General features: G+C 33.7%; 6 protein-coding genes across 9 annotated transcripts; 1 reads left to right on the top strand and 5 right to left on the bottom strand.

The window, feature by feature from the left end:
• Window positions 1–48: 48 nt before the first annotated feature.
• LOC103851019 lies at window positions 49–7807 on the top strand. Its single transcript, XM_033284204.1, has one exon. The coding sequence runs from the start codon at window positions 6559–6561 to the stop codon at window positions 6709–6711; it is 153 nt and encodes a 50-aa protein (XP_033140095.1). The 5' UTR covers window positions 49–6558; the 3' UTR covers window positions 6712–7807.
• Window positions 7540–9465, bottom strand: LOC103851018 (steroid 5-alpha-reductase DET2). 4 transcript variants are annotated; one of them, XM_009127835.3, is made up of 4 exons: window positions 9337–9465; window positions 8823–8982; window positions 8299–8735; window positions 7540–8235 (listed from the first exon to the last, which is right to left on the bottom strand). In XM_009127835.3, the coding sequence occupies exons 3-4, from the start codon at window positions 8638–8640 to the stop codon at window positions 7753–7755; spliced, it is 825 nt and encodes a 274-aa protein (XP_009126083.1). In that variant the 5' UTR covers window positions 8641–8735; window positions 8823–8982; window positions 9337–9465; the 3' UTR covers window positions 7540–7752. The 4 variants fall into 4 exon arrangements, with proteins under 4 accessions (XP_009126083.1, XP_018511760.1, XP_033140091.1 ...); XM_018656244.2 differs by having other exon boundaries at window positions 8834–8982; XM_033284200.1 differs by having other exon boundaries at window positions 8834–8932; window positions 9337–9419.
• A 741-nt stretch (window positions 9466–10206) lies between these two features.
• On the bottom strand, window positions 10207–11032 carry LOC103851016 (stress-induced protein KIN2). The gene is made up of 3 exons (XM_009127831.3): window positions 10868–11032; window positions 10613–10681; window positions 10207–10499 (listed from the first exon to the last, which is right to left on the bottom strand). Exons 1-3 carry the CDS (start codon window positions 10919–10921, stop codon window positions 10425–10427), a joined length of 198 nt encoding a protein of 65 aa, XP_009126079.1. The 5' UTR covers window positions 10922–11032; the 3' UTR covers window positions 10207–10424.
• A 1039-nt stretch (window positions 11033–12071) lies between these two features.
• Window positions 12072–14301, bottom strand: LOC103851014 (dehydrogenase/reductase SDR family member on chromosome X). Its single transcript, XM_018656983.2, has 10 exons — window positions 14228–14301; window positions 13937–14137; window positions 13758–13824; window positions 13645–13673; window positions 13364–13572; window positions 13166–13284; window positions 12990–13085; window positions 12837–12912; window positions 12564–12717; window positions 12072–12326 (listed from the first exon to the last, which is right to left on the bottom strand). Exons 2-10 carry the CDS (start codon window positions 14132–14134, stop codon window positions 12186–12188), a joined length of 1089 nt encoding a protein of 362 aa, XP_018512499.1. The 5' UTR covers window positions 14135–14137; window positions 14228–14301; the 3' UTR covers window positions 12072–12185.
• A 245-nt stretch (window positions 14302–14546) lies between these two features.
• Window positions 14547–17194, bottom strand: LOC103851015 (TBC1 domain family member 10B). The gene is made up of 8 exons (XM_033284198.1): window positions 17104–17194; window positions 16934–17062; window positions 16409–16554; window positions 16154–16349; window positions 15788–16075; window positions 15297–15494; window positions 15000–15158; window positions 14547–14888 (listed from the first exon to the last, which is right to left on the bottom strand). The coding sequence occupies exons 3-8, from the start codon at window positions 16543–16545 to the stop codon at window positions 14802–14804; spliced, it is 1065 nt and encodes a 354-aa protein (XP_033140089.1). The 5' UTR covers window positions 16546–16554; window positions 16934–17062; window positions 17104–17194; the 3' UTR covers window positions 14547–14801.
• Window positions 17195–17340: 146 nt separating this feature from the next.
• LOC103851013 (uncharacterized protein At1g32220, chloroplastic) lies at window positions 17341–19451 on the bottom strand. The gene is made up of 10 exons (XM_009127827.3): window positions 19197–19451; window positions 18888–18954; window positions 18714–18802; window positions 18583–18638; window positions 18424–18479; window positions 18251–18344; window positions 18079–18158; window positions 17953–17995; window positions 17761–17852; window positions 17341–17679 (listed from the first exon to the last, which is right to left on the bottom strand). The coding sequence occupies exons 1-10, from the start codon at window positions 19253–19255 to the stop codon at window positions 17500–17502; spliced, it is 816 nt and encodes a 271-aa protein (XP_009126075.1). The 5' UTR covers window positions 19256–19451; the 3' UTR covers window positions 17341–17499.
• Between the last annotated feature and the right edge of the window lie 217 nt (window positions 19452–19668).

Raw genomic sequence — 19668 nt, 5'->3', positions numbered from 1 at the left:
AAATATGGTCCTTCTTTCTTTTCAGTGTTTTGAATTCAAATTTTTATATATTTTTCAATTTGCCTTTAATATATAATTTAAATATATAAATATACATATATATATATATATGTGTATATAAGCCACAAATAAGTTTATATTGTTGATTCGCCTATTGCAACTTTTGATTGAATTTAGTCTTTAATGATCGTTACTAAACGCAAAATAAATGATTGGAATGTTAGGTATTGGTCATATATCATATATAATTTATATAGTCATCTTGGAATGGTTGTTCGAAGTATATTTTTGTTTACTGTTTCCATTAATTTATTTATTAAAACTTAGCTCGCAGTAGTTCTCTTCTTGAAGTGAGACAGTAGTATTACTGGTATACACTATATATTTATGAGTTGGAAAAATTAGCCCAGATTATTGGAAAGGTGACATGATCTCTTATCAGTGGTTAATGACCACATGACATTTCACCGAATACAATAGTGTTCACATCAAATTAAATGTTGAAAGCATGATAGTAAATAAAACATTTCATTATCATAAAAATCCACTTTAGACTTGATAATGTGCGTTTATAAACAAAAATAAGTCCAAACAAAAAAAGTTTTTTCTTAAAAACGGTTCATTAATTTATCACAAACTATAAATGTTTTACAATATCAAGCAGTTGCAAATTAGTATTTTCATAACAATTTATAAGAGACTTGATTCCCTTTTGACTGCATTTCTGTCTACAAAATAATGAAGTATTAACAGAGTATTCCTCCCATCTATGTATATGTATTTAAATAGTCAGTTTTTAAAAGAATGATGGACCAACAAAAAATGTTGTTGGCCAACGTCTGATTGAGATGGACCAAAGGAGAGATGATGGCACATGGTGAGGGGGTTGGAAGAATGTGAAGAATGGATAGGGTGATATGGAGTTACGTATAATAAGGTATATTTTGATTATTTGAAATGTAGAATAATGGTGTTTGTGTGTGTATAGAGTAGAGTTGTTTTCAATAACATGGTCATCTTTTGTTTGGTTATAGCGAGCAAATTAATTTGATGTGTGATCGAATGGACTCTATAAATAGTGGTTTTGTGGTCGTACACATATCAATATCCATGTCCATGTGAACGTCACATTCATCATAGTTGTACATGTGATGAAGATGACTAACTATCAACTATTTATCTACTCTTCCGAGAATAAGTGAATCTCTTGGATCATAATGCTTAATCCGAATAGAACTTTCATTCATATGCTTTTTGAGAGTATATTTTTCATCATTTAAGTTAGAGCATTTTCAAACATTGCTATTTCCACTTTTATAATAGCATTTAGAGATTAAATTGCTCCAACCCACCTCTATTTTTTTTTCTATAATAGAGATCTCTATTTATTCATCTATCTATAGAGGAAAAAATAGCATTTTCTATTTTTTGCTATTTTTTATTCTACATTTAGAGATTGCTATTTTAAAGAAATACATTAGAACATATATCACCTCTATTATAGAGTTCTTTTATTTTAACTCTATTTTAAAAGTGAAAATAGCAAAATACATTGGAAATGATCTTATAAATGTGATGAAAGAATCGAATATGAAATTTGGAGTTGGGAAATCCTTTGGACTTTAAGACATCTTGAGAGTGTTCAAGCCAAGCATAAATAATTTCAATAAATTCAAATAAAAAACAAAATAAGTTTAAACTGCACTAAACTATGTAGCAAGTTAAATTTAGTTTGTCTATGTAACTAAGCTATGTACCAGTTAAATTTAGTTAGTCTATGTCACTAAATTTAGTTTAGTTCAAACCAAAACCATTTTTTGTAACAACCAAAACCAAATTAAAACTCAAATTTCAACATATAGGCTAAAGCAATCAAGCGTTCAGAATACTGGCATGTTGTAGACTTGTAGATATATATACAAGAGCTGTTTGAAAAACTTTGGTTTAAGGATAAAAATAACGACCGAGTAAAGCTATTCGGATTGAACCGGTTAAATAACGAGGGGGCCACAATAGAAACTAATGATTGTGGTGGGAGCAGAAGAGGCAGGCAAATGTAGGCATCACTTGTGACAGGTGAAATAGGGAAGAAAATTATTCATTAATACTATTTGTCTCTTTTTTTTTTCTTTTTTTTTGCAGATGAATTTTTCAGTTTTCTTATTATTCATTTCGCAATATCAAATACTCTGAATAGCTACTCGGTCACATTGTTATTGCCATTTATTATCTCTTTGTCTAGTTTTCTGTTCGTCTCGAAAAACGTTTATCCACAAAATTCAAATTTGAGCCGGTTTTTTTTGTACTTTGCATTATTAATGGGCTTATTGGCCAAATAGCTATATTTGAGTGATAAATAAAATGAGTAGCATTGATTTTGACATAATTTAATGTCAGACTCTTTGAACACATTTCAGCCGGTTCTGTCCTTTTTCATAACAGGTTTCCAGTTGCAAGTGAAAAATAGGCGACGTCTTTCTTTTTGTAGCGTATTTATAATCACATATCAAACATCCACGCCACATGTTCATTAACCACATATATACATCGATTGTTCTATTCCATATCGCCGAAATAGTATAAAATTATAACTCCACTCATAACCCTAAATACTAAACATTATCTCAATCCCTATATACTGAACCATAAATCTCAATCACTATGCAACACCTAAGTACTAAACATTACCCAAACCCCAACATCTAAAAAAAATATATGGTAATATACATATGCACGTATTGTTCTATTCCATGTCACTTAAATAGTATAGAAGGACGCAACAACATCCACAATCCTTAAATACTAAACACTACCCTCAATTCATAAATACGAAACTCTAAACCCAAATTACTAAACTCTAATTATTAAACTCTAAACCCAAATATAAATTATAAACCTAAGTATAAATCCTAAACCCAAATAGAATGGAACAAAATACATAACATAGTATATTAGTGAAATTATGAAACATATATGATTTCATGGAATAAATTAATGTTGACCCCAATCATATCCTTCACCTACTAAATACTAAATCCAAAATCCTAATCACTAAACCATAAACCCAAAAATAAACTCTAAAACCAAATAGGATAGAACAAAATACATAGCACAGTACATATATTGGTGAAATTATGAAACATGTATGATTGCATGGAATAAGTTAATGTTGATCCCAACCATACCCCTCACCTACTAAATACCAAAACCAAAACCCTAATCACTAAACCCTAAAGCCAAATATAAACCAACTCTAATCACTAAACCCTTACCCAAATATAAATCCTAACTCAAATATAACCCTAAACTCAAATAGAACGGAACAAAAATAAATGACATAGTGGTGAAGTTATGATGTATATAATTACATGGAAGAAGTTAATGCTAACTTCAACAATACCCCTTCACCTTCTAAATACTAAACCCTAAACTATAATCACTAAACCCTAACCTAAATATAAAATCTAAACTCAAATATCAAAATATAAAAAATACATTATATTATGTAATATTAAACTATACAATATATATCATAGTGGGATTTTTACATGTTCAAAAACATGTAACAAGAACTTTAAAAAAATTAAAAACTATATTTCTAAACAAAATAAAACATATTTTAGTAACAATTAAATGGAATGGAACATAATAAAATAGTATAGTAGAAAAATATACACAGTTCATATTTTGTACAGACACCACACGAGTCTTTGAAACTCTATTATCCACTACAACCCTTCACCATCAATATAGACAATACAATTTCATCAATAATTCCAAAATTTTGAGAAGGAAAAGAGGCTCGGATTGCTCCTTCTCTACTTCAACTGTAACACGTCGTCTCACAAGCGTTTTCTAAGATGTGAAGACAATTAAGCCATAATTTATTTTTACATATAATAATTATTAATTTTAATTTTTTTTCTCTACAGGTTACGCCGGTTGCAAGAAGGGACAATACTGTATTATTATATATCTATGACGGTGTGTATAGAAAAGTTAGGGAAATTGGTTGTTTGGTGAATTATGCTTTTTTTCTTTGCTATACAGCCTAATTCCCCATTATTAATCATGCCAGTTTCTCTTTTAACTATACATTATGATAGTTGCGAACCATTTTTCAAATGCACAAGAAATTCCGAATTTTCTGGAAATCGAACTCTATACTGGTGTAAAAACTTTTAATATTTGACCATTAGACCACAGTGTTTTCACATGTACTCTTTTTTTAACACAACGATTTTTGTTCGCGCTATCATCATTTCATTATCATAACAATCATCCACTTTAGACTTGATAATGTACGTTTATAAACAAAAAATAAGTCCAAACAAAAAAGGTTAGCCCACAAGGCCAATAAGTAAAAGATCAATAGCCACATAGAGGTGTGTTGTAGATTAGAATTTGAGTATCGATGATTTCGATAGCATGACTAGGGAACCCAATGGGTCAATGAGCTAGTAGTTTTGTGAGATTAGACGTTGGCTATTAGTGACTTTGTAACTTTATTTCTCTGTATTTGTGAAACTAATCGAAACGTTGAACCAATGGACAATAGTTTTCTGAAGGGCCCATGAAAATACAAACATTTTGTTGTATGAGAACACTCTAAATTTTTGAACAAAAAAAAAAAAAAAAAAGAACACTCTAAATTTTGTCCAAAAAAAAAAGAGAACACTCTAAACAAAAGATTAAGTTTCTGTTTAAAATTGTAAATGTAAAACATACTCCCTCCGTTTTTTTAATATAAGTCGTTTTAGAATTGTACACATAGATTAAGAAATCATTAATTTTTTATATTTTCTAAATAAAAACATCATTAATTATTTACCTAACCACAAATCAATCAATAATAAAATAGAAAGTATATTATCTTTGGTCATATAACATTAAGTATTAATAAATTTTATATAGAAAACCGAAAACTTCATATAATTTGGAATATAAAAATTCTTCTATAACGAATTATATAAAAAAACTGAGGGAGTATCTAACAGATCACATAGAAAGTCATGTATTTGATACATCGAGATAAATAAATTCAATTTTGTAACAGCTGTATTTTGTATCAATATTTATATATGAGGGGGTCCATAATAAAATCACTAAATTCAAGATATCGGATGCTTCATAAAACAGAAACTAATCACCCTCTATTAAGTCTACTAATCAATGATTAGTTAATCAAACTTGTATTACAAAGACGAAACTAGTAATTGATGCGTTGAACCGTACAGTGTTTTCAGTTACGTACATAATCTTTGATTAGTCCAAGGCAAAGATACGGTCTAGTGATACTTAAATCATGTTCAAATTCAATGTTACATGTAATCAATAGTGTAGCAAAATATCCATAAGAAAATTAATCACATCAATATTAGTCAGGAGACAAGATAAACAAAGTTGTCTGGATTATGCCAGACAGTTAGCATGCAGTCATGCGTAGTCGCGTAGGTCGCTCCACATCCTCGTTTGCTACTCCTTTTCTTTTTTCTTTTCGAAATTTTAATTTGTCTAATACCTACGTGTATTTGGAAAATGTTTATAACAAGTGGATTTGACAAAAATAAAATAAAGTTATTTCAGTGGACAGGAAAACTGAGGGAACATGAACTTTGGAGAAAGCACAATTTCAAGACTCGTCTCTGAAAATGTTCTAAAAAGACTTGTCTGTTCATATACTTTTTGCTTCAAATAACATTGCATTTTTTTGTAACATAAAACATATCATTATCGACAATTCATTGTAACTTACTAGGATTAATATGTTTGTTGAGTTAATTAGTTTCTTCGGAAAATTCAAATGCTCTTGATTATTGATACTTCTTGCACGTTGTATTTTTTTATACTTCTTACTTCTTAGGGTATTTGAACGTAGATTTTGATTTCTCAACAAAAAATGACCACATAATTTTCATTTGTACATTAAAAGAAAAATATAACTGCGAATTCGTACAGATAAAATAAAATCTAATTAAAAATTGTTTCATCTGTAAATCATAATTTTTAATCTTGACTACTGATTCAACAGTTCCCCGTATTTTATGATTTTGTATTTTGAAATGTGATTAATTAAGCAAAGAGATATGTCTACTACATTAAACATGTTAAGTTGTATGGTTAATTTAGTGGAGACTTTGAAGCAAGGCCAGGTTCAAGTTATGTTTGATTGCATTTGCATGGTGGAACACGAGAAAAGACATGTGGGATTGTGTTTTACATCCTCTTAGTGTGATAATTGATAATTGTATTAGTTTTGTTCGATTGTCGAAACTTAGAAAGTAATATTCCAATTTCTTGGGTGTGATGAAGTCATTAATATGCATTTTATCGGTTTTTATCATAAGTGTGTAATATTTTAAACATATACTGTATTGTATTAACTGAAAATTTAACCATGCATGCATGAATCCACAAGTTCTCTACATATACACACCCTCCACAAGTGTATTCTCCTTCAAATCACTTCTGCTTATTAGCTTACCCTAAAAAAAGACAGAAACAAAGTTTCAGTTCTGCTACTTCTGTTCAACAGATAAGTTATTTGGAAGCCTAAAAATGGAAACGAAGAGGGAGATGATGAGCCCAGAGAGATCAAAGCAGAAGAAGAGATCAATAAGTAGAAGATTGGGAAAGTATATGAAAGAACAAAAGGGAAGGATTTACATCATCAGAAGGTGTGTGGTCATGCTCCTTTGTTCGCATGACTGAACCATTAAAAAAGTGTATAAACAATGGCCAAGTTCAAATGTATGTATGCATGTTACATGCGTGTGTATGTGTGTTTATGTGTGCATGTGGGTAACTAGTTAAGTGAGGGAAGATCGTGTTAGAGTAGGGTAAAAACCGGTCTGCTTGGTTTAATTTTGTGAGTTCTACCGAATTGTATATAGTGTGTGACCTCAATCCATCGTTGGTTGTTCTTAAACTAATATTTTACATTGTGCAATAATTTCATACTTTTTCATAATTTAAGAATTATATCGTATGAATAAGTTGTGATAGTTCATCAGATTGATTTATCAAGAGATACAGAATAACAATGTTTTGGACTCGAGTTTCATTGACCTTTAGTTATATAACTACAAATACGCAGAACACAAATTTTCAATCCCATAGTTAGTCAAAAATAATGACCACTACTTCAGATAAGTGCTTCTTCTACTACTTGCAAAGTTGCAATACCGCATGATTCTTCATCATCATTGGAAGAACTCTCTGAATGAGCAAGCCTTTCGCTTGCGCTTTAAGTCATCTGCAACACCATCATCGTATTGTTTGTCCCTATACCTCTCTTGTGAGGAGGTCTCAAAGCCTGGTGTTTGAAAAATCGTGATACTCTCGTCATCCCTATTTCTGAAAGAAAAGCAAATAGAACCTCTCTCCGTACAAGGGAAGAACATAATCTTTTATATCTTTTTAAATTTTAATAACGTTTATAAATTTCACGATATTTACTACTTCCTTTTTTTTGCTTGGATAACAAAGTCTAAATTGTGGAATGAAAGGTAGATATTGCGAGTTTTTAACACAAATTTATTTAACGACAAAAAAAGACACAGATTTATTAATTTTAAAATTATATAAAAAACTAAAACTTGTCAAAGAAACAACTTTAAGTTTACAATGAGAGTCCTATACGAAACTTCTATTAATGTCATAATAAATCACAATGTATTACTATGTTATTTCCCCACTAATGTAACAAACCAGTCGAGAGAAATAAACAAATATCTGGTAGTAGAATAATCTCTAGAAAACAAAGGGAATGAGAGCCTTGATATGCTTAGGGAAGTCATCAAACTTAGAAAGATACCATCTTCTCGTAGCATAACTCCGACCCACAAGATAGAAAGTAGTTGACATGGCCAAAGAAAGCGAGTAAATGGTCTGAGAAATCATAAAGAAGCCCCAAAACACAAGTATCTCGAACATGTAATGAGGACATATGACTGCACCAAACAGACCACCTTTTGGTATCTTGTACTCTTTCTTCCCACCACCTTCACCTTCCTTCCTCAGCTTAGCTAGCAGAACATGGTGATACATATTCCCAACAATCCCCACCACAAACATAACAACTCCATAGAATTTCAGATCCAAACCCGGCCCGGGTAGTCCCAGAGTGAAGCTTTGGCTGTACAACACCAACGCAGCTGATGAGAAATAGCCGCTGGATATGGTGAAAGCTGCGTCTGAGGCCATCTCTCCGCTGTACTTGTGAATGAACAGAACCTGTTCGACGAAATGCGTCAGTCAAAGAAAGCTTTTATGGATATAATCATAGGTTTTTTTTACCTCGAAGATCCTTTTGAAGAAATGGAGGGAGAGTGCTGATTTGAGGAGAAGGAATCTGAGATCTTGAGAAGGTGAGAGGAAGAAAGAGGCTGATGCGGCTAGAAACGCTGGCGTGTATAGACAAAGCATTCCGGTTCTGCTCGATACGCTGCTGAATCGCTGTTTTTGTGATGATGATGATGGTGATGATGCGTTGTTGTTGTTGAATTTGGAGTATTTCAGATTGTTTCCTCTCACTTCCGACCAAACCATGATCGGCAGAGCGGCTAAACCAACGACGGTCATAGTATTGACCAATATCGACGGAGGAGGTGGAAACAGAAAACTTGTCGCCATTTCCATTTAGTTTTTTTTTTGGTTTTGGATGATTGTTGTCCTCTCCAATTATCTTACGTTTATAGCCGCACTTTTTGATCAAACGAGACACCGACACATAACTAAGATGCAGTCAATGTAAGATATTAATTAGCTCTTGTTTCTATCAGATGTAGTGGAAATATAAAAAATGTGTAAACAAACCAAACCTAAACCTCACCAAACCTCCACTTGTGGCTGCGCAAGTGCGTGGACAAAGCTCATCTTCTCTTCGCACTGTTTCTCCAAGCAAGCAATATACGATGTACTTACGTGTCGCCTTTATCCATCGGTCAGTATTGTGTGTGCATGGAAAGTTGCACTATCTCTCTAAATATTTCAACATTTTTTTTTCAATCAATAAACTACGATCTAAGCAAAATTGTAATAATCCACCAAACGAAGAAGCTTAAACAGTTTGTAGGAATAAGCCTCTCCTTATAAGATTGTAAGAGTTATCCATGGCCAATAAGATGAGTTGTCTAAAGGCAATGCACAATTCAAAAACTAACAAAAACTAATCACAATAAGAAAGAGGCAAAGTGCATTGTACTCGAATTAGCAGTTTCCCCATAAGTAGCAAATCGATATGGTTTTTTTTCATTATAGATAGCCTAACGAACGCAACTAATTGACTAGAACGAGGAATCGGTGGGAGACGCAGCGAAATTGACGGAGACTTACCCGTTAAAGTTGGCCGGAGAGTGTTGAACCGCGGCGGCGGGCAGAGACGAGGCAACGAGGATATGACAACGCGCGAGTGGAGGAGAGTGGAGACGAAATAAAATAAATAAAACGCGACTTTTAAGTTAAAATATTAAGGGTAAATATGTAATTTTTGGTTAGCAATTGATAGTCCACGTGGCCGCCAACTTTATAACATTACGGTAAATTAGAAGTCTCTTTTGTATGTTCAAAAAAATATGTTCAAAAAAAAAAAAAAAGTCTCTTTTGTTTTTTTGGCTGTCAATTTCTAAATGTTACTTAGATCGTTGACAAAAGAAAAAAAAGTTACTTAGATCAGTATTTCACATGTCCGCAATGCCTTGGAAATTTTTTAAGAATTGTTTTCTCTAATTTGAAGTACGGTTTTTTTTTTTTTTTTAACGCTGATTTATTATGATTTTACAATTATGATATAGGAAAGATTACATAGACGATTCGACAACCGGCAATACTACCTGCCTTATGAAGACCTACGCCTAACTGCATCACCTGAGCCGTCCTATGAAGATCCACGCCTGACGAGATTTTACTTGCACCATGTTGAAGATCTCTTGCAAGCCTTTCCTCTGTAGTCTGCATAATTGTTTAATAAACCGTTCTCTCCGGGACTTGAAACCTGGATTTCTTGTAATCTGCAATAAATTGCATAGTCTGGGATTCGAACCCCAGATCTGGGTGTAGAAACCTTTAAACCTTAACCAGTAGGCTACGGTGCTTCCACCGGTTTCTTTAGCTTGTGTGTTTACGGAATAATTCGATTTAATCAGAAACTGAAACTTGCTAATATTATTCAGCGTTAAAGAAAAAGAATAAAAATAAGATACATTGTTGGACTTGAAGCTTAAATTAGATGTTCATTAACGGGAAACTAAGTACATAAACATCAAGACATACACCTGAAGGTTGAAAACATTACTTCAAACACTAAAAACAACAACAACAAGAACTACGGTGAAGATCAATTAGAACACCCAATTTTTATTTAAAACCACAACGATTAATATTAAAAAGGGAAACTATAACTCCCAATTTTGTTTCCAATGGGGCTACTTGTTCATGCCGGTCTTCTCCTTCACGAGATTAACGGCTCCCCCTGCCGCCTCCGTTATCTTCTGTCCCGCCTATAAACGTAAATACATGTTAGAACAGCATAAAAAGATATGAGATCTACGAACATGTACAGTAGAGAGTAGAGACGTATGTTTATTTATATATCATGGGGTAGATCGCTTACGGTTTGCGCAGACGCTCCAGCTGCGGTAGCAGCATCCTTGACCTTGTCCATCAGCACATTACCCTTCTCCTATATTTACACACCATTGTCCACACGAAATCAATTAATACATTCATTTACTTCTTTTTTTTTTGGTCAAAATACATTCATTTACTTGGTTCAAGAAAATATAAATAACTTCTCTTTATTTTATAAAGTGTGATTGTTTAACCGCAGCAACTGCATTTGATCAGAGAGTTAAAGAGAGAAAGAGACCTCAGCACGACCAGCGGCTTGACCGGCTTGGAAGCTCTGCTTGTTGTCTGCCATTTGTTTATTTATTGAGTTTTGTTGTGTTTTTTGTGTTTTGATTGGTGAGAGGAGATGTCAGCTTAGGGTTTGTATTTATAGGCTACACGGATACTTCTGTGGTGCTTATTACTTGTACACTCAAATCACGTGGGCAACCGGTAGTGGTACGATCAGTTTTGCCTTATGTCGGTAGCTTTTAATTGGTCATCTAGGACTTCACGTGTCAATTTTGAGAGAGATTGAGGATATTATAACTCTTTGTGTGTGGTTCTCTCGCCTCTGTTTCTTTTTTAGTTATTATCTTTAAAGAGAATAAGACAAGTCTTTAAAAAATATCTCTGATAGATATAGAGATATTAGGGCCAAGTCTATGGCTGTAAATAGAAATATGTAACGTGGGGTTTGTTAATTTTGCATATGCGTTTGCCAAATATTTCGTTTTTATTACTAAATTAAAAAACTCATCGAATCTTTATCAAAAGAGAACGAATAGGAACCATGTTAAACACATGATTTAACTATTTTAAAACAAATGTGTTAAGAGAAAGTAAAATATTTCAAGCAAAAAATGAGATGTTCAGAACAAAAAGTGTCCACGGCAACAAAATCCTTTATAGAACGAACTTTTATTAAGTAGAATGAACTATTGGGAAGCAAAAACACCCACGTTCAACTGTGTTGCATTAAGTATATGTCTTTGAGAAAACAAGTTCTAAAAAAAACGTATAAAACACTGAGAAAGAAAAAGACAAATTACACCGAATATCAACGTATACAAGTGTAGAAGCTCTCTTACAAGAGACATATTGATATAGATCACAAGAATATCATGACTAAACTTAAGTATAGATTTACGATAAGTACCATTCACACTCGAAAACACGTTAATTGTTCTGTTTGTTCGGTTAGAATAAACGTAGACGGCTTTACGAAAAACTATATTGAATATATTCACTTTTATCCCCTCCAGTCCTGAGGCTATACTAAAAGAGCTAACATTTTGGGAGAAAGTACTGATACATCAAGAATTTTAGTTTATGTAAACTTTAAAAGAATTAACATTTTGGGAGAAAGTACTGATACATCAAGAATTTTAGTTTATGTAAACTTTAAAAGAGCTAGCATTTTATGAACCATGCGTATCACCATTTACTGTATTTAACACATGAATCTTAAAATGTGCTGCTTATTATTACTAGTTGAGTAGAAATAACAATAAAAACAGAGATAATTTAGGCCACTATATAATAAGATGTTAATGATCTTGAAGCGAGTCTTTGACTTAGTCGTTGTATGATTGCAACTGATCGAACAAACCACAAGAAGTTTCCCAAAGTTGTTTACCAAGTTTGGGATCTCTAGAAGCTTTTGACGATTTAATGGTCCTTCCTTTTCCTCCAAAATAGTAAACACCTGATGTTTCCTACATAAGTAGAAGATGAAGACACTTAGAACAGTTCCATATTGATATATACTACTTTCATTCCTCATAAATAAATGTTTTGGCAAAATTTGTTCGCAAAATATTTTCTCTATAAATTTTCTTTTATTTAATAATTATAATTTTTATTTTTTTAAAACTATTTAAACTTATTATTAGTGGTTTAACTTTATTGGCCAATCATATAATTATAAGACAAATTTAACGTGTTTTCTTAACTGATGGAGCTAAAGCTGCATCAACGGAAGATCGAGCTCCTTCATCAGGGGTTTGGAGGAGGCCAACAAGTTTGAAGGAGAGAAACGCAAAAGCAGATACATATTTAGGATACTCGCGCATTAGATTTGTTTTCACAAATCCAGGATCTGCAGCTCTGCATTTATCAAGGAAAACATAATCTTTAAACAGCGAAAAAGAGAGAGAAAGAGAGTAACAGATTGTGTTTCAAAAAAAAAGAGTAACAGATTAAGACAATATAGGAAGGATGCATACATAACAGAGACATGGTGTGAATCATCTTTGAGGCGAAGCTGTCTGTGCAACTCATATGAGAAAAGTAGAAGGCATACTATTCAAGAAACATAAACTCATCAGTTCGCAAGGAAGAATACAAAACTATATAAATGAATATTGTTTTGAACTTACATTTAGAATACTCGTAGACATGAGCATGAGGATATTGATTGTATGTCGTAAAATGTTTTCCAGTTACATAATCCTTGTCAACCTTACCAATAGAAGCTACATAGCCATGAAACAAGATTATCAGTTTCACTTAGCTGGACTCTCATGATAGGTGAATTATGACGCTATATATTCACCATAGCGATGTGTGAAAGATACAACGTTCACGACCCGTGAAGGCACAGAGCTGTTTTCCAGAAGTGGCAAAAGGAGTTTGGTCATAGTAAATGGACCAATATAGTTTGTAGCCATCACCCTGAAACAGTTTTAGATATTCAAATCATAGTTCCATATATATTTTGAGCATATCCATGTCTGATGAAAATAAGACTTACCTGTCATAACCTTCATTGGTTGGTCGACTAGAAATTGCCATGATCCCAGCATTGTTCACTAAAAGCTGAATTGAAGGATGTAACTCTGCGTCCGAGAGCCATTTCTCTAGAGAGTCTTTAAAATTGAAGATTGATGAAAAACAAGACATGTCAACTACGAAAGATTTGAGTTGTGCATCTTTGTTCTTGCTCTTTATTTCTTTTAAAGTCTGTCATAAGTCAAAAAATGATTCGTGCATCAAAAGAAAGAAAAAAAAACAAAAAAAAGAATGTTAAATAACCTCTGAAAGAAGCTGAGGAGACCTTCCAACTGAAAATAAATTAAGAAAGATGCCACCACATTAAATGAAGAAGAATACAGATACATTAAACACTTTAGGAAGCAATGCATTACCAAGAACAACATGGTAGCCCTTCTCTGCAAGAGCAAATGCAGTGGCCTTACCAATCCCAGAAGTAACCTTCAATTAAAAAAACAACACTAGTTCATACTCATATAGAACCAAAACGCAAAACATAAAAAATATCCATTAATTAGGAAATGGTCTAATGAGACACTGATTATTTACTTACACCAGTAACAACACAAATAGGTCTTGAAGATCCAATCTTTTGTACGATGGAGCTAGAAATGGGAATAGATTTTGAGCCAAAGATACTTGCTCTAAGCAATTTCAAGTAGGAAGAAAAGAGACCGATACTCCAAAGAAACATGTCCCAAGAACTAGGTGACCATGCAAAACGTAAAGCCTCCATCACGTCTTTAATCATTTTCTGAAAAAAAACAAAAAAAAAACTGTTTGTTAGGATTCAATTGAGCAATTGTCATCAATAGATGCTTACATAGTAACAGAAGTAACTCACCAGAGATCCAAAATGATTCAGGTAACCAAAAAAAGCTTGAAACAAAACCTTATCCAGACGTTGAAGAAAGAAGAGATTAGGAGTGAAAGGTTGTTGCAGTGTTAATGTAGATAACAATTAGATATTTTGTTACTTGACGTAAAAGTTATCTTTGCCTCGAGCAAATCAGTGAATCACCTGCCCATGTTCCATTGAGGTAGGACTTTAGATGGATAGAAAGAAGAGTAAGATTCAAATTTGAATTCAACATCGAGAAACCTTGTTTTGCGGATCCTAACAAACGGGTTTAACCAAACTGAAATCATATAAGAGTTTCTCATAGATCTGTTTTCACAATTACATTTAAACTTTTAAAATATGAAATACATTTAGACGTTACAGAAGCATGTTACACACACAAAAAAATCATGTCAAAAAAAGAAAGGAGAAACAAGAAAGTTTGATTTTCTTGGAATATAAATTCTAGTAGAGAAGAAATAAATAAAAAACAACTATACTTTCTTCACACGTGAGTTGCAAAAAGAGAATGAAACTGAATGAAATCCACAATTAACAGACCCTGGGGGCTCAAACACTATTGCTGAACCGGGTTGACCGTTTGAGCCGGTTTAGCTACAGCCTTCTCACCATCCTGTTTCATCTCTTCCAAACGCTTTGCTACCTGGAGATTCATAACAAGAATAAAGATTCAAGCATCTTTTTTTTGTGTCCACAAGTCACAACCCATTAACTTCATTAGCTTGTTGATTCATAAAAGAGAAAAGACAAGAACCTTGATGGAGTAAGCCAAAGGAAGCAAAGTATCAGGATCCATGGCATCTTCAGGAAAGTTCCTCAAAGCATGCATAAGTTCCTCAAATGGCAACTTCACCAAATCATCATGGCAGTGCTTCAACAATGCTAACCCCACTTTGAACACAATATTTATACCCTACACCCACCAATAAAAAACAAAGAAATGATGCAACAAAACTGGAGAAAATAAAACACATAAATAATCCAAAACTGAAAAATAAATAATCCAAAACCAAAACTGAAAAAAAAAAGATTATAAAGATGTTGATTTTACCTCAGCTAGAAACACATCCCAGATTCTTAGAGCTGAGTGGAAAGGAAACGAGTAGGAGAAGACTGTTATGAACCATTGGCTTGCATACATACTGGGATTGATCATTTCTTGAGTGAAATGTTCTCCTAGCTTCGGCATTAGCTCTCTTACCAACTGATCAAACTGTAACAGATACTTCTGTACAAGAGGAAGCCCTGCCTACATTTACACACAACTCAAATACATCATTAATAATCATATTTAATCACAGAGAATTAATCACTACTCTTGAAGACACTAATCAGAATAAAAAAAAAGTCTGCAGAATAATCGGCAGAGAATTTTATAAAAAGCAGTCATAAACTAATTCATGAAGGAAAGTATTTTGTTTTATATATATTTGACTTTATGTTCATTTTCTTACTATCCTTCAATGAACTAAAGCAGCTCTATCACTTTCAAACTAGAGTAATTAAAGAGGCAAGTAGCTAAGTAAAGAAAGAGTCTCTCACCTGATACAATCCTTCCATTGGAGAGTGAACAGCTCCTTTGAGCAACGCAACTAATAACCAAAACGCATCTTCTTCGCTCATATACAGAAGCAACAAACCAGCTACAAACCCCATTCCCTGAACGTATCCAACATCTCTGTCATAGACAGAGTAAGCTTTTAAAACATTGTATAATGATCTTTGGCCTGGTCCATGTCTCTTCTGGAAGAAAACATGTGATGGGAAGGTGCGAGATATGTCCCTAATGATATCTAGTTCTGATGCAGACGTCTCATAGACCACCAGTTGCTAACAATAAAAGCCAAAGAAAGATATCAGAATCAAAAACAAGTATTAATACAACACACAGGAGATTATGAGACTAACCTCATAAACACCGGGGTTCATGAGCAAAAGGTCTCTGCTTCCGGAGATCAGCTGCCAGACTAGGCCCCTTAAGCAGTCAGGGATGCCTTTTCGAATCCGCCTTTTGACAACGTGAGGTTTTCTTCTGAGGTAATGCTTCCAGTCACTGCCTCCAGCTCCTATCATCTTCCTCCATTTCGTCACCCTTCTCTCCTCCCTAAAACAATTAAAGGTCAAATATACTGATTTATCAAACAAATACCAATTGAGACATACTTTTCATAGTTGGTAGATGATCTGGTTTTAATGAAACGATGAGGAGAGTTGCCTTGTTCTTGCTTCAGAAACCCAAATCTATCAACCGGTGCAATGACAGGGACAGGTTCACTGTCATCTGTTTTCTTCTTTTCCATTTAACTAAGCTGGAAAAGACCAAATATTGGTTAAAGTTAAATCACAAACTCAAAAATAATCTCCCCATTTACAACATTGTGAGACCAAGCAACCAAAGCTGCAAATCATTATGCAGAAAAGAAGTAAACACAAACACAGATCAATCAGACCCTAAAAGCTCTACTCAAAATCCAGATTATAATTATTTAAGATCGTTGAAGCTTTGATCTCAATATCATTCTAAAGGGTATTCGTAGTTAGAATTTCAATCAATAGTGATGATATATATACATAATGCAAATATACGCAAAAATGCTGAACAAGAGATTAGCTTATATCAGTTATTCATACTAGGAGACGACAAAAAGACGATTCAGACAGAAAGACAGAAACTTGAACGAAACCCACCAACATTCCGATGTCAGATTCAAAAGGGTCGTATCCAAAACCTCGATTTTCGGGAGGATCAAAGGAGTTTTACGAACTCCAAGTTTCTCAATTTTTAGGCAATGAAAATTGATATCTGAAGAAACGATGAAGAGAAGACTTCAAAGGAAGAGAGAGAGAGAACGAAGACGTTGGAGATCACATCACAATCGATAGCGCTAGCTCATACGCGTTTTTTTAAGAAGACAAGACGTTCGAGAGATGTTACCCAAAGCTACAGACTTTATCCCAGGGAAAAGCAAATTAGCTTCCTTTTACTTTTCTCCCCCGAGAAAACGTAAACCAGAAATTGAATACCGGTTATAGTTCAATCTGGTTTAACCGGTTGGTTTAATAGCATGATGTTTCAAGCTGCCTCATTTTCAAAAAAAAAAAAAAAATTCCCCTTTTGTAATAATATCCCAAAAGTCGTACATAGTTTATTGGTGGCAGAACATAAGACCGTACGTGGTTTGTTACATTTGATTCAATGTTTCCAAACAGTTAAACCAATTCCGTAGAAACATAAACTAGGACAAAACATTTGTTTAAGATGGAGTCGTCTTGTGTTGAAGAATCTGGTAAACATCAACGACTCCAGACGCAAACTCTGGATCAACTGCAGCTTTCACCGCAGTTCCCGCCACGGACTTGACACTAACCGGGGGTATTAAAAGCGGTCCGATCAGAGGAATTTTCGTCACTTCTTTTGGGAACAGCTTCAAAACCTGTAATAATAAAATATGTTTTGGTCAAAATATTGTCACAGAACAATCAAAGATTGATGCAACAAAAAAATATTCTTCTACCATTTCGAGAGGAGCTCCAATGAGACTAAGTGGCAGCTTTATGCTACCAACCTGACGTGTCCCGTGTATGAATCCTGGCCTCAGAACCGTTCCTAAGAAACCAAGAGGAAAACAAAACACAGGCTTAATCAGTGAAGAATACACATTATATAGCAAATGAGTTTTAAAATTAAAGTGACAAGATATGCACACCTCTGTTTCCGAATTTATCCAAAATCTCAGCTTCAGTTGCTCTCTACAAATAGATTGATAGATGTATTCAATGACATATGATTTAACTAAGAACTAAGCCAAGAAGACTGAAGAAGAAGATAGTACCTTCCCTTGGAAATAGCCTCGAATCAAGTTATTTATTACACCATAATCAGCAGCTGATATATACACAAACCTCTTCACACCTGAAACATAACATGGCAAGCTTCTTTCTCTTGTCAGTATCTATATTGTTGTTGTGGACAACTAAATAATTCAAACAAAGAAAACATCTGACCTCCCTCAGCAGCAGCTTTAACAGCATTGATGTTTGCAGTTCCGTTGATTCGGACCATTTGTGAGTTGGAACCGAAACCACCAACGCATGAGATCTGCACAACTCTTCCATTATGAGATGCTGGTTGAAAAGGATAGTCACTTTTTAACAAGATTTATTAATTAATTAATTACCACAGATGTTATTCCCTCTAATGCAGGCTTCAGAGACTCCGGTGCAAGCAAATCACCTATTTGTTTCAGTAGGAAAAAATCAGAAAATCATGTCATTCATTGATGTCTTTTTGCTTCTAAAATGATGAACAAAGTGAAATGTGTTTTGAGAGAGAATACCTTGATGCCAGGTAACATCATTGGCCCATGAATCATGCAGGGAAGATCTTCCTGACCTAATAACAATGAAGAGAGTTATGTAGAGAAGGTCTATGAGCAACAATCAGGTTTAAAACAACAAGAAGGATTACCTGCTAAGACTGGATACAGAGAAACCTTGTCTGAGTGCCTCCTTGCATATATGTGAACCTACATAACCATTTCCTCCCAAAACCAATATCTGCATTTCAAGACAAAAAGTAACAATCTCAAAATTCAGAGAGCAGAGAGAGTAGATAGTGTATCAAAAGGTATGATCTTTTCACCTTATCTCTAGAATGTGAACCAGCAGCTTCAGTCAAAGGCCTTGAATTTCCTCTCTGAGTGATTGAACTGTCACAGAGAGACCCAATAAGGATCATCATAATCAATCAAATCACAAAGTAGCTATGCCCAAAAAACAACTGGGACAGAGCCTCACTCAGCCAATGCCCCAAAAAGAAATGAAAATCAATACAACTGATCAAAGCGTTTTATCGATAGAGATAAAAGTAAACCCGCAAAGATCAATGCTTTATTCGACGAACATCATGTAATAAAGGGAATTCAAGAGCCTTAGAAGAAGAGAAACTCACGACATGGTGACCAGAGAAGAGGATGACTGTGATCGTGCCCGAATCAGAGACCTAAACATAGTAACCCTGGCTACAGATGAGTGAGTTACCGACGGAGCTTTGTGTAAGCAATCAATCGATCAAAAGAATTATAAATTGCCTTAACACAATCAAAAATTAAATAAGGGACCTTTAACTAAAAAATTAACAAACTGTACACTATATTTGTGGCGTAACAGCTTCCACGTAGACTATCACATTGGTTCGGTTTTGTACAGTATTAAATTTGGTCTGAACAAGAAAAATGACGTCGTATATATGATATATGGGCCTTTAAAAGGCCTTTCAAAACATAGAAGGAAATTTATGATGGGATATTATTTATTATACGTTCCTTATTCTCTGTCAAATCAGAATTTTAAAATGTAGAGTTCGTACTAGGAAAACCATAAATCCTTTATATATTTTTTTTGTTTTTTCCTTTGAGGAAATT

Source organism: Brassica rapa, chromosome A02 (assembly GCF_000309985.2).
Source record: "Brassica rapa cultivar Chiifu-401-42 chromosome A02, CAAS_Brap_v3.01, whole genome shotgun sequence".
NCBI lineage: Eukaryota > Viridiplantae > Streptophyta > Magnoliopsida > Brassicales > Brassicaceae > Brassica > Brassica rapa.
Note: the sequence above shows the minus strand (reverse complement) of the source record. Positions and strands in the feature narration are given on the sequence as shown.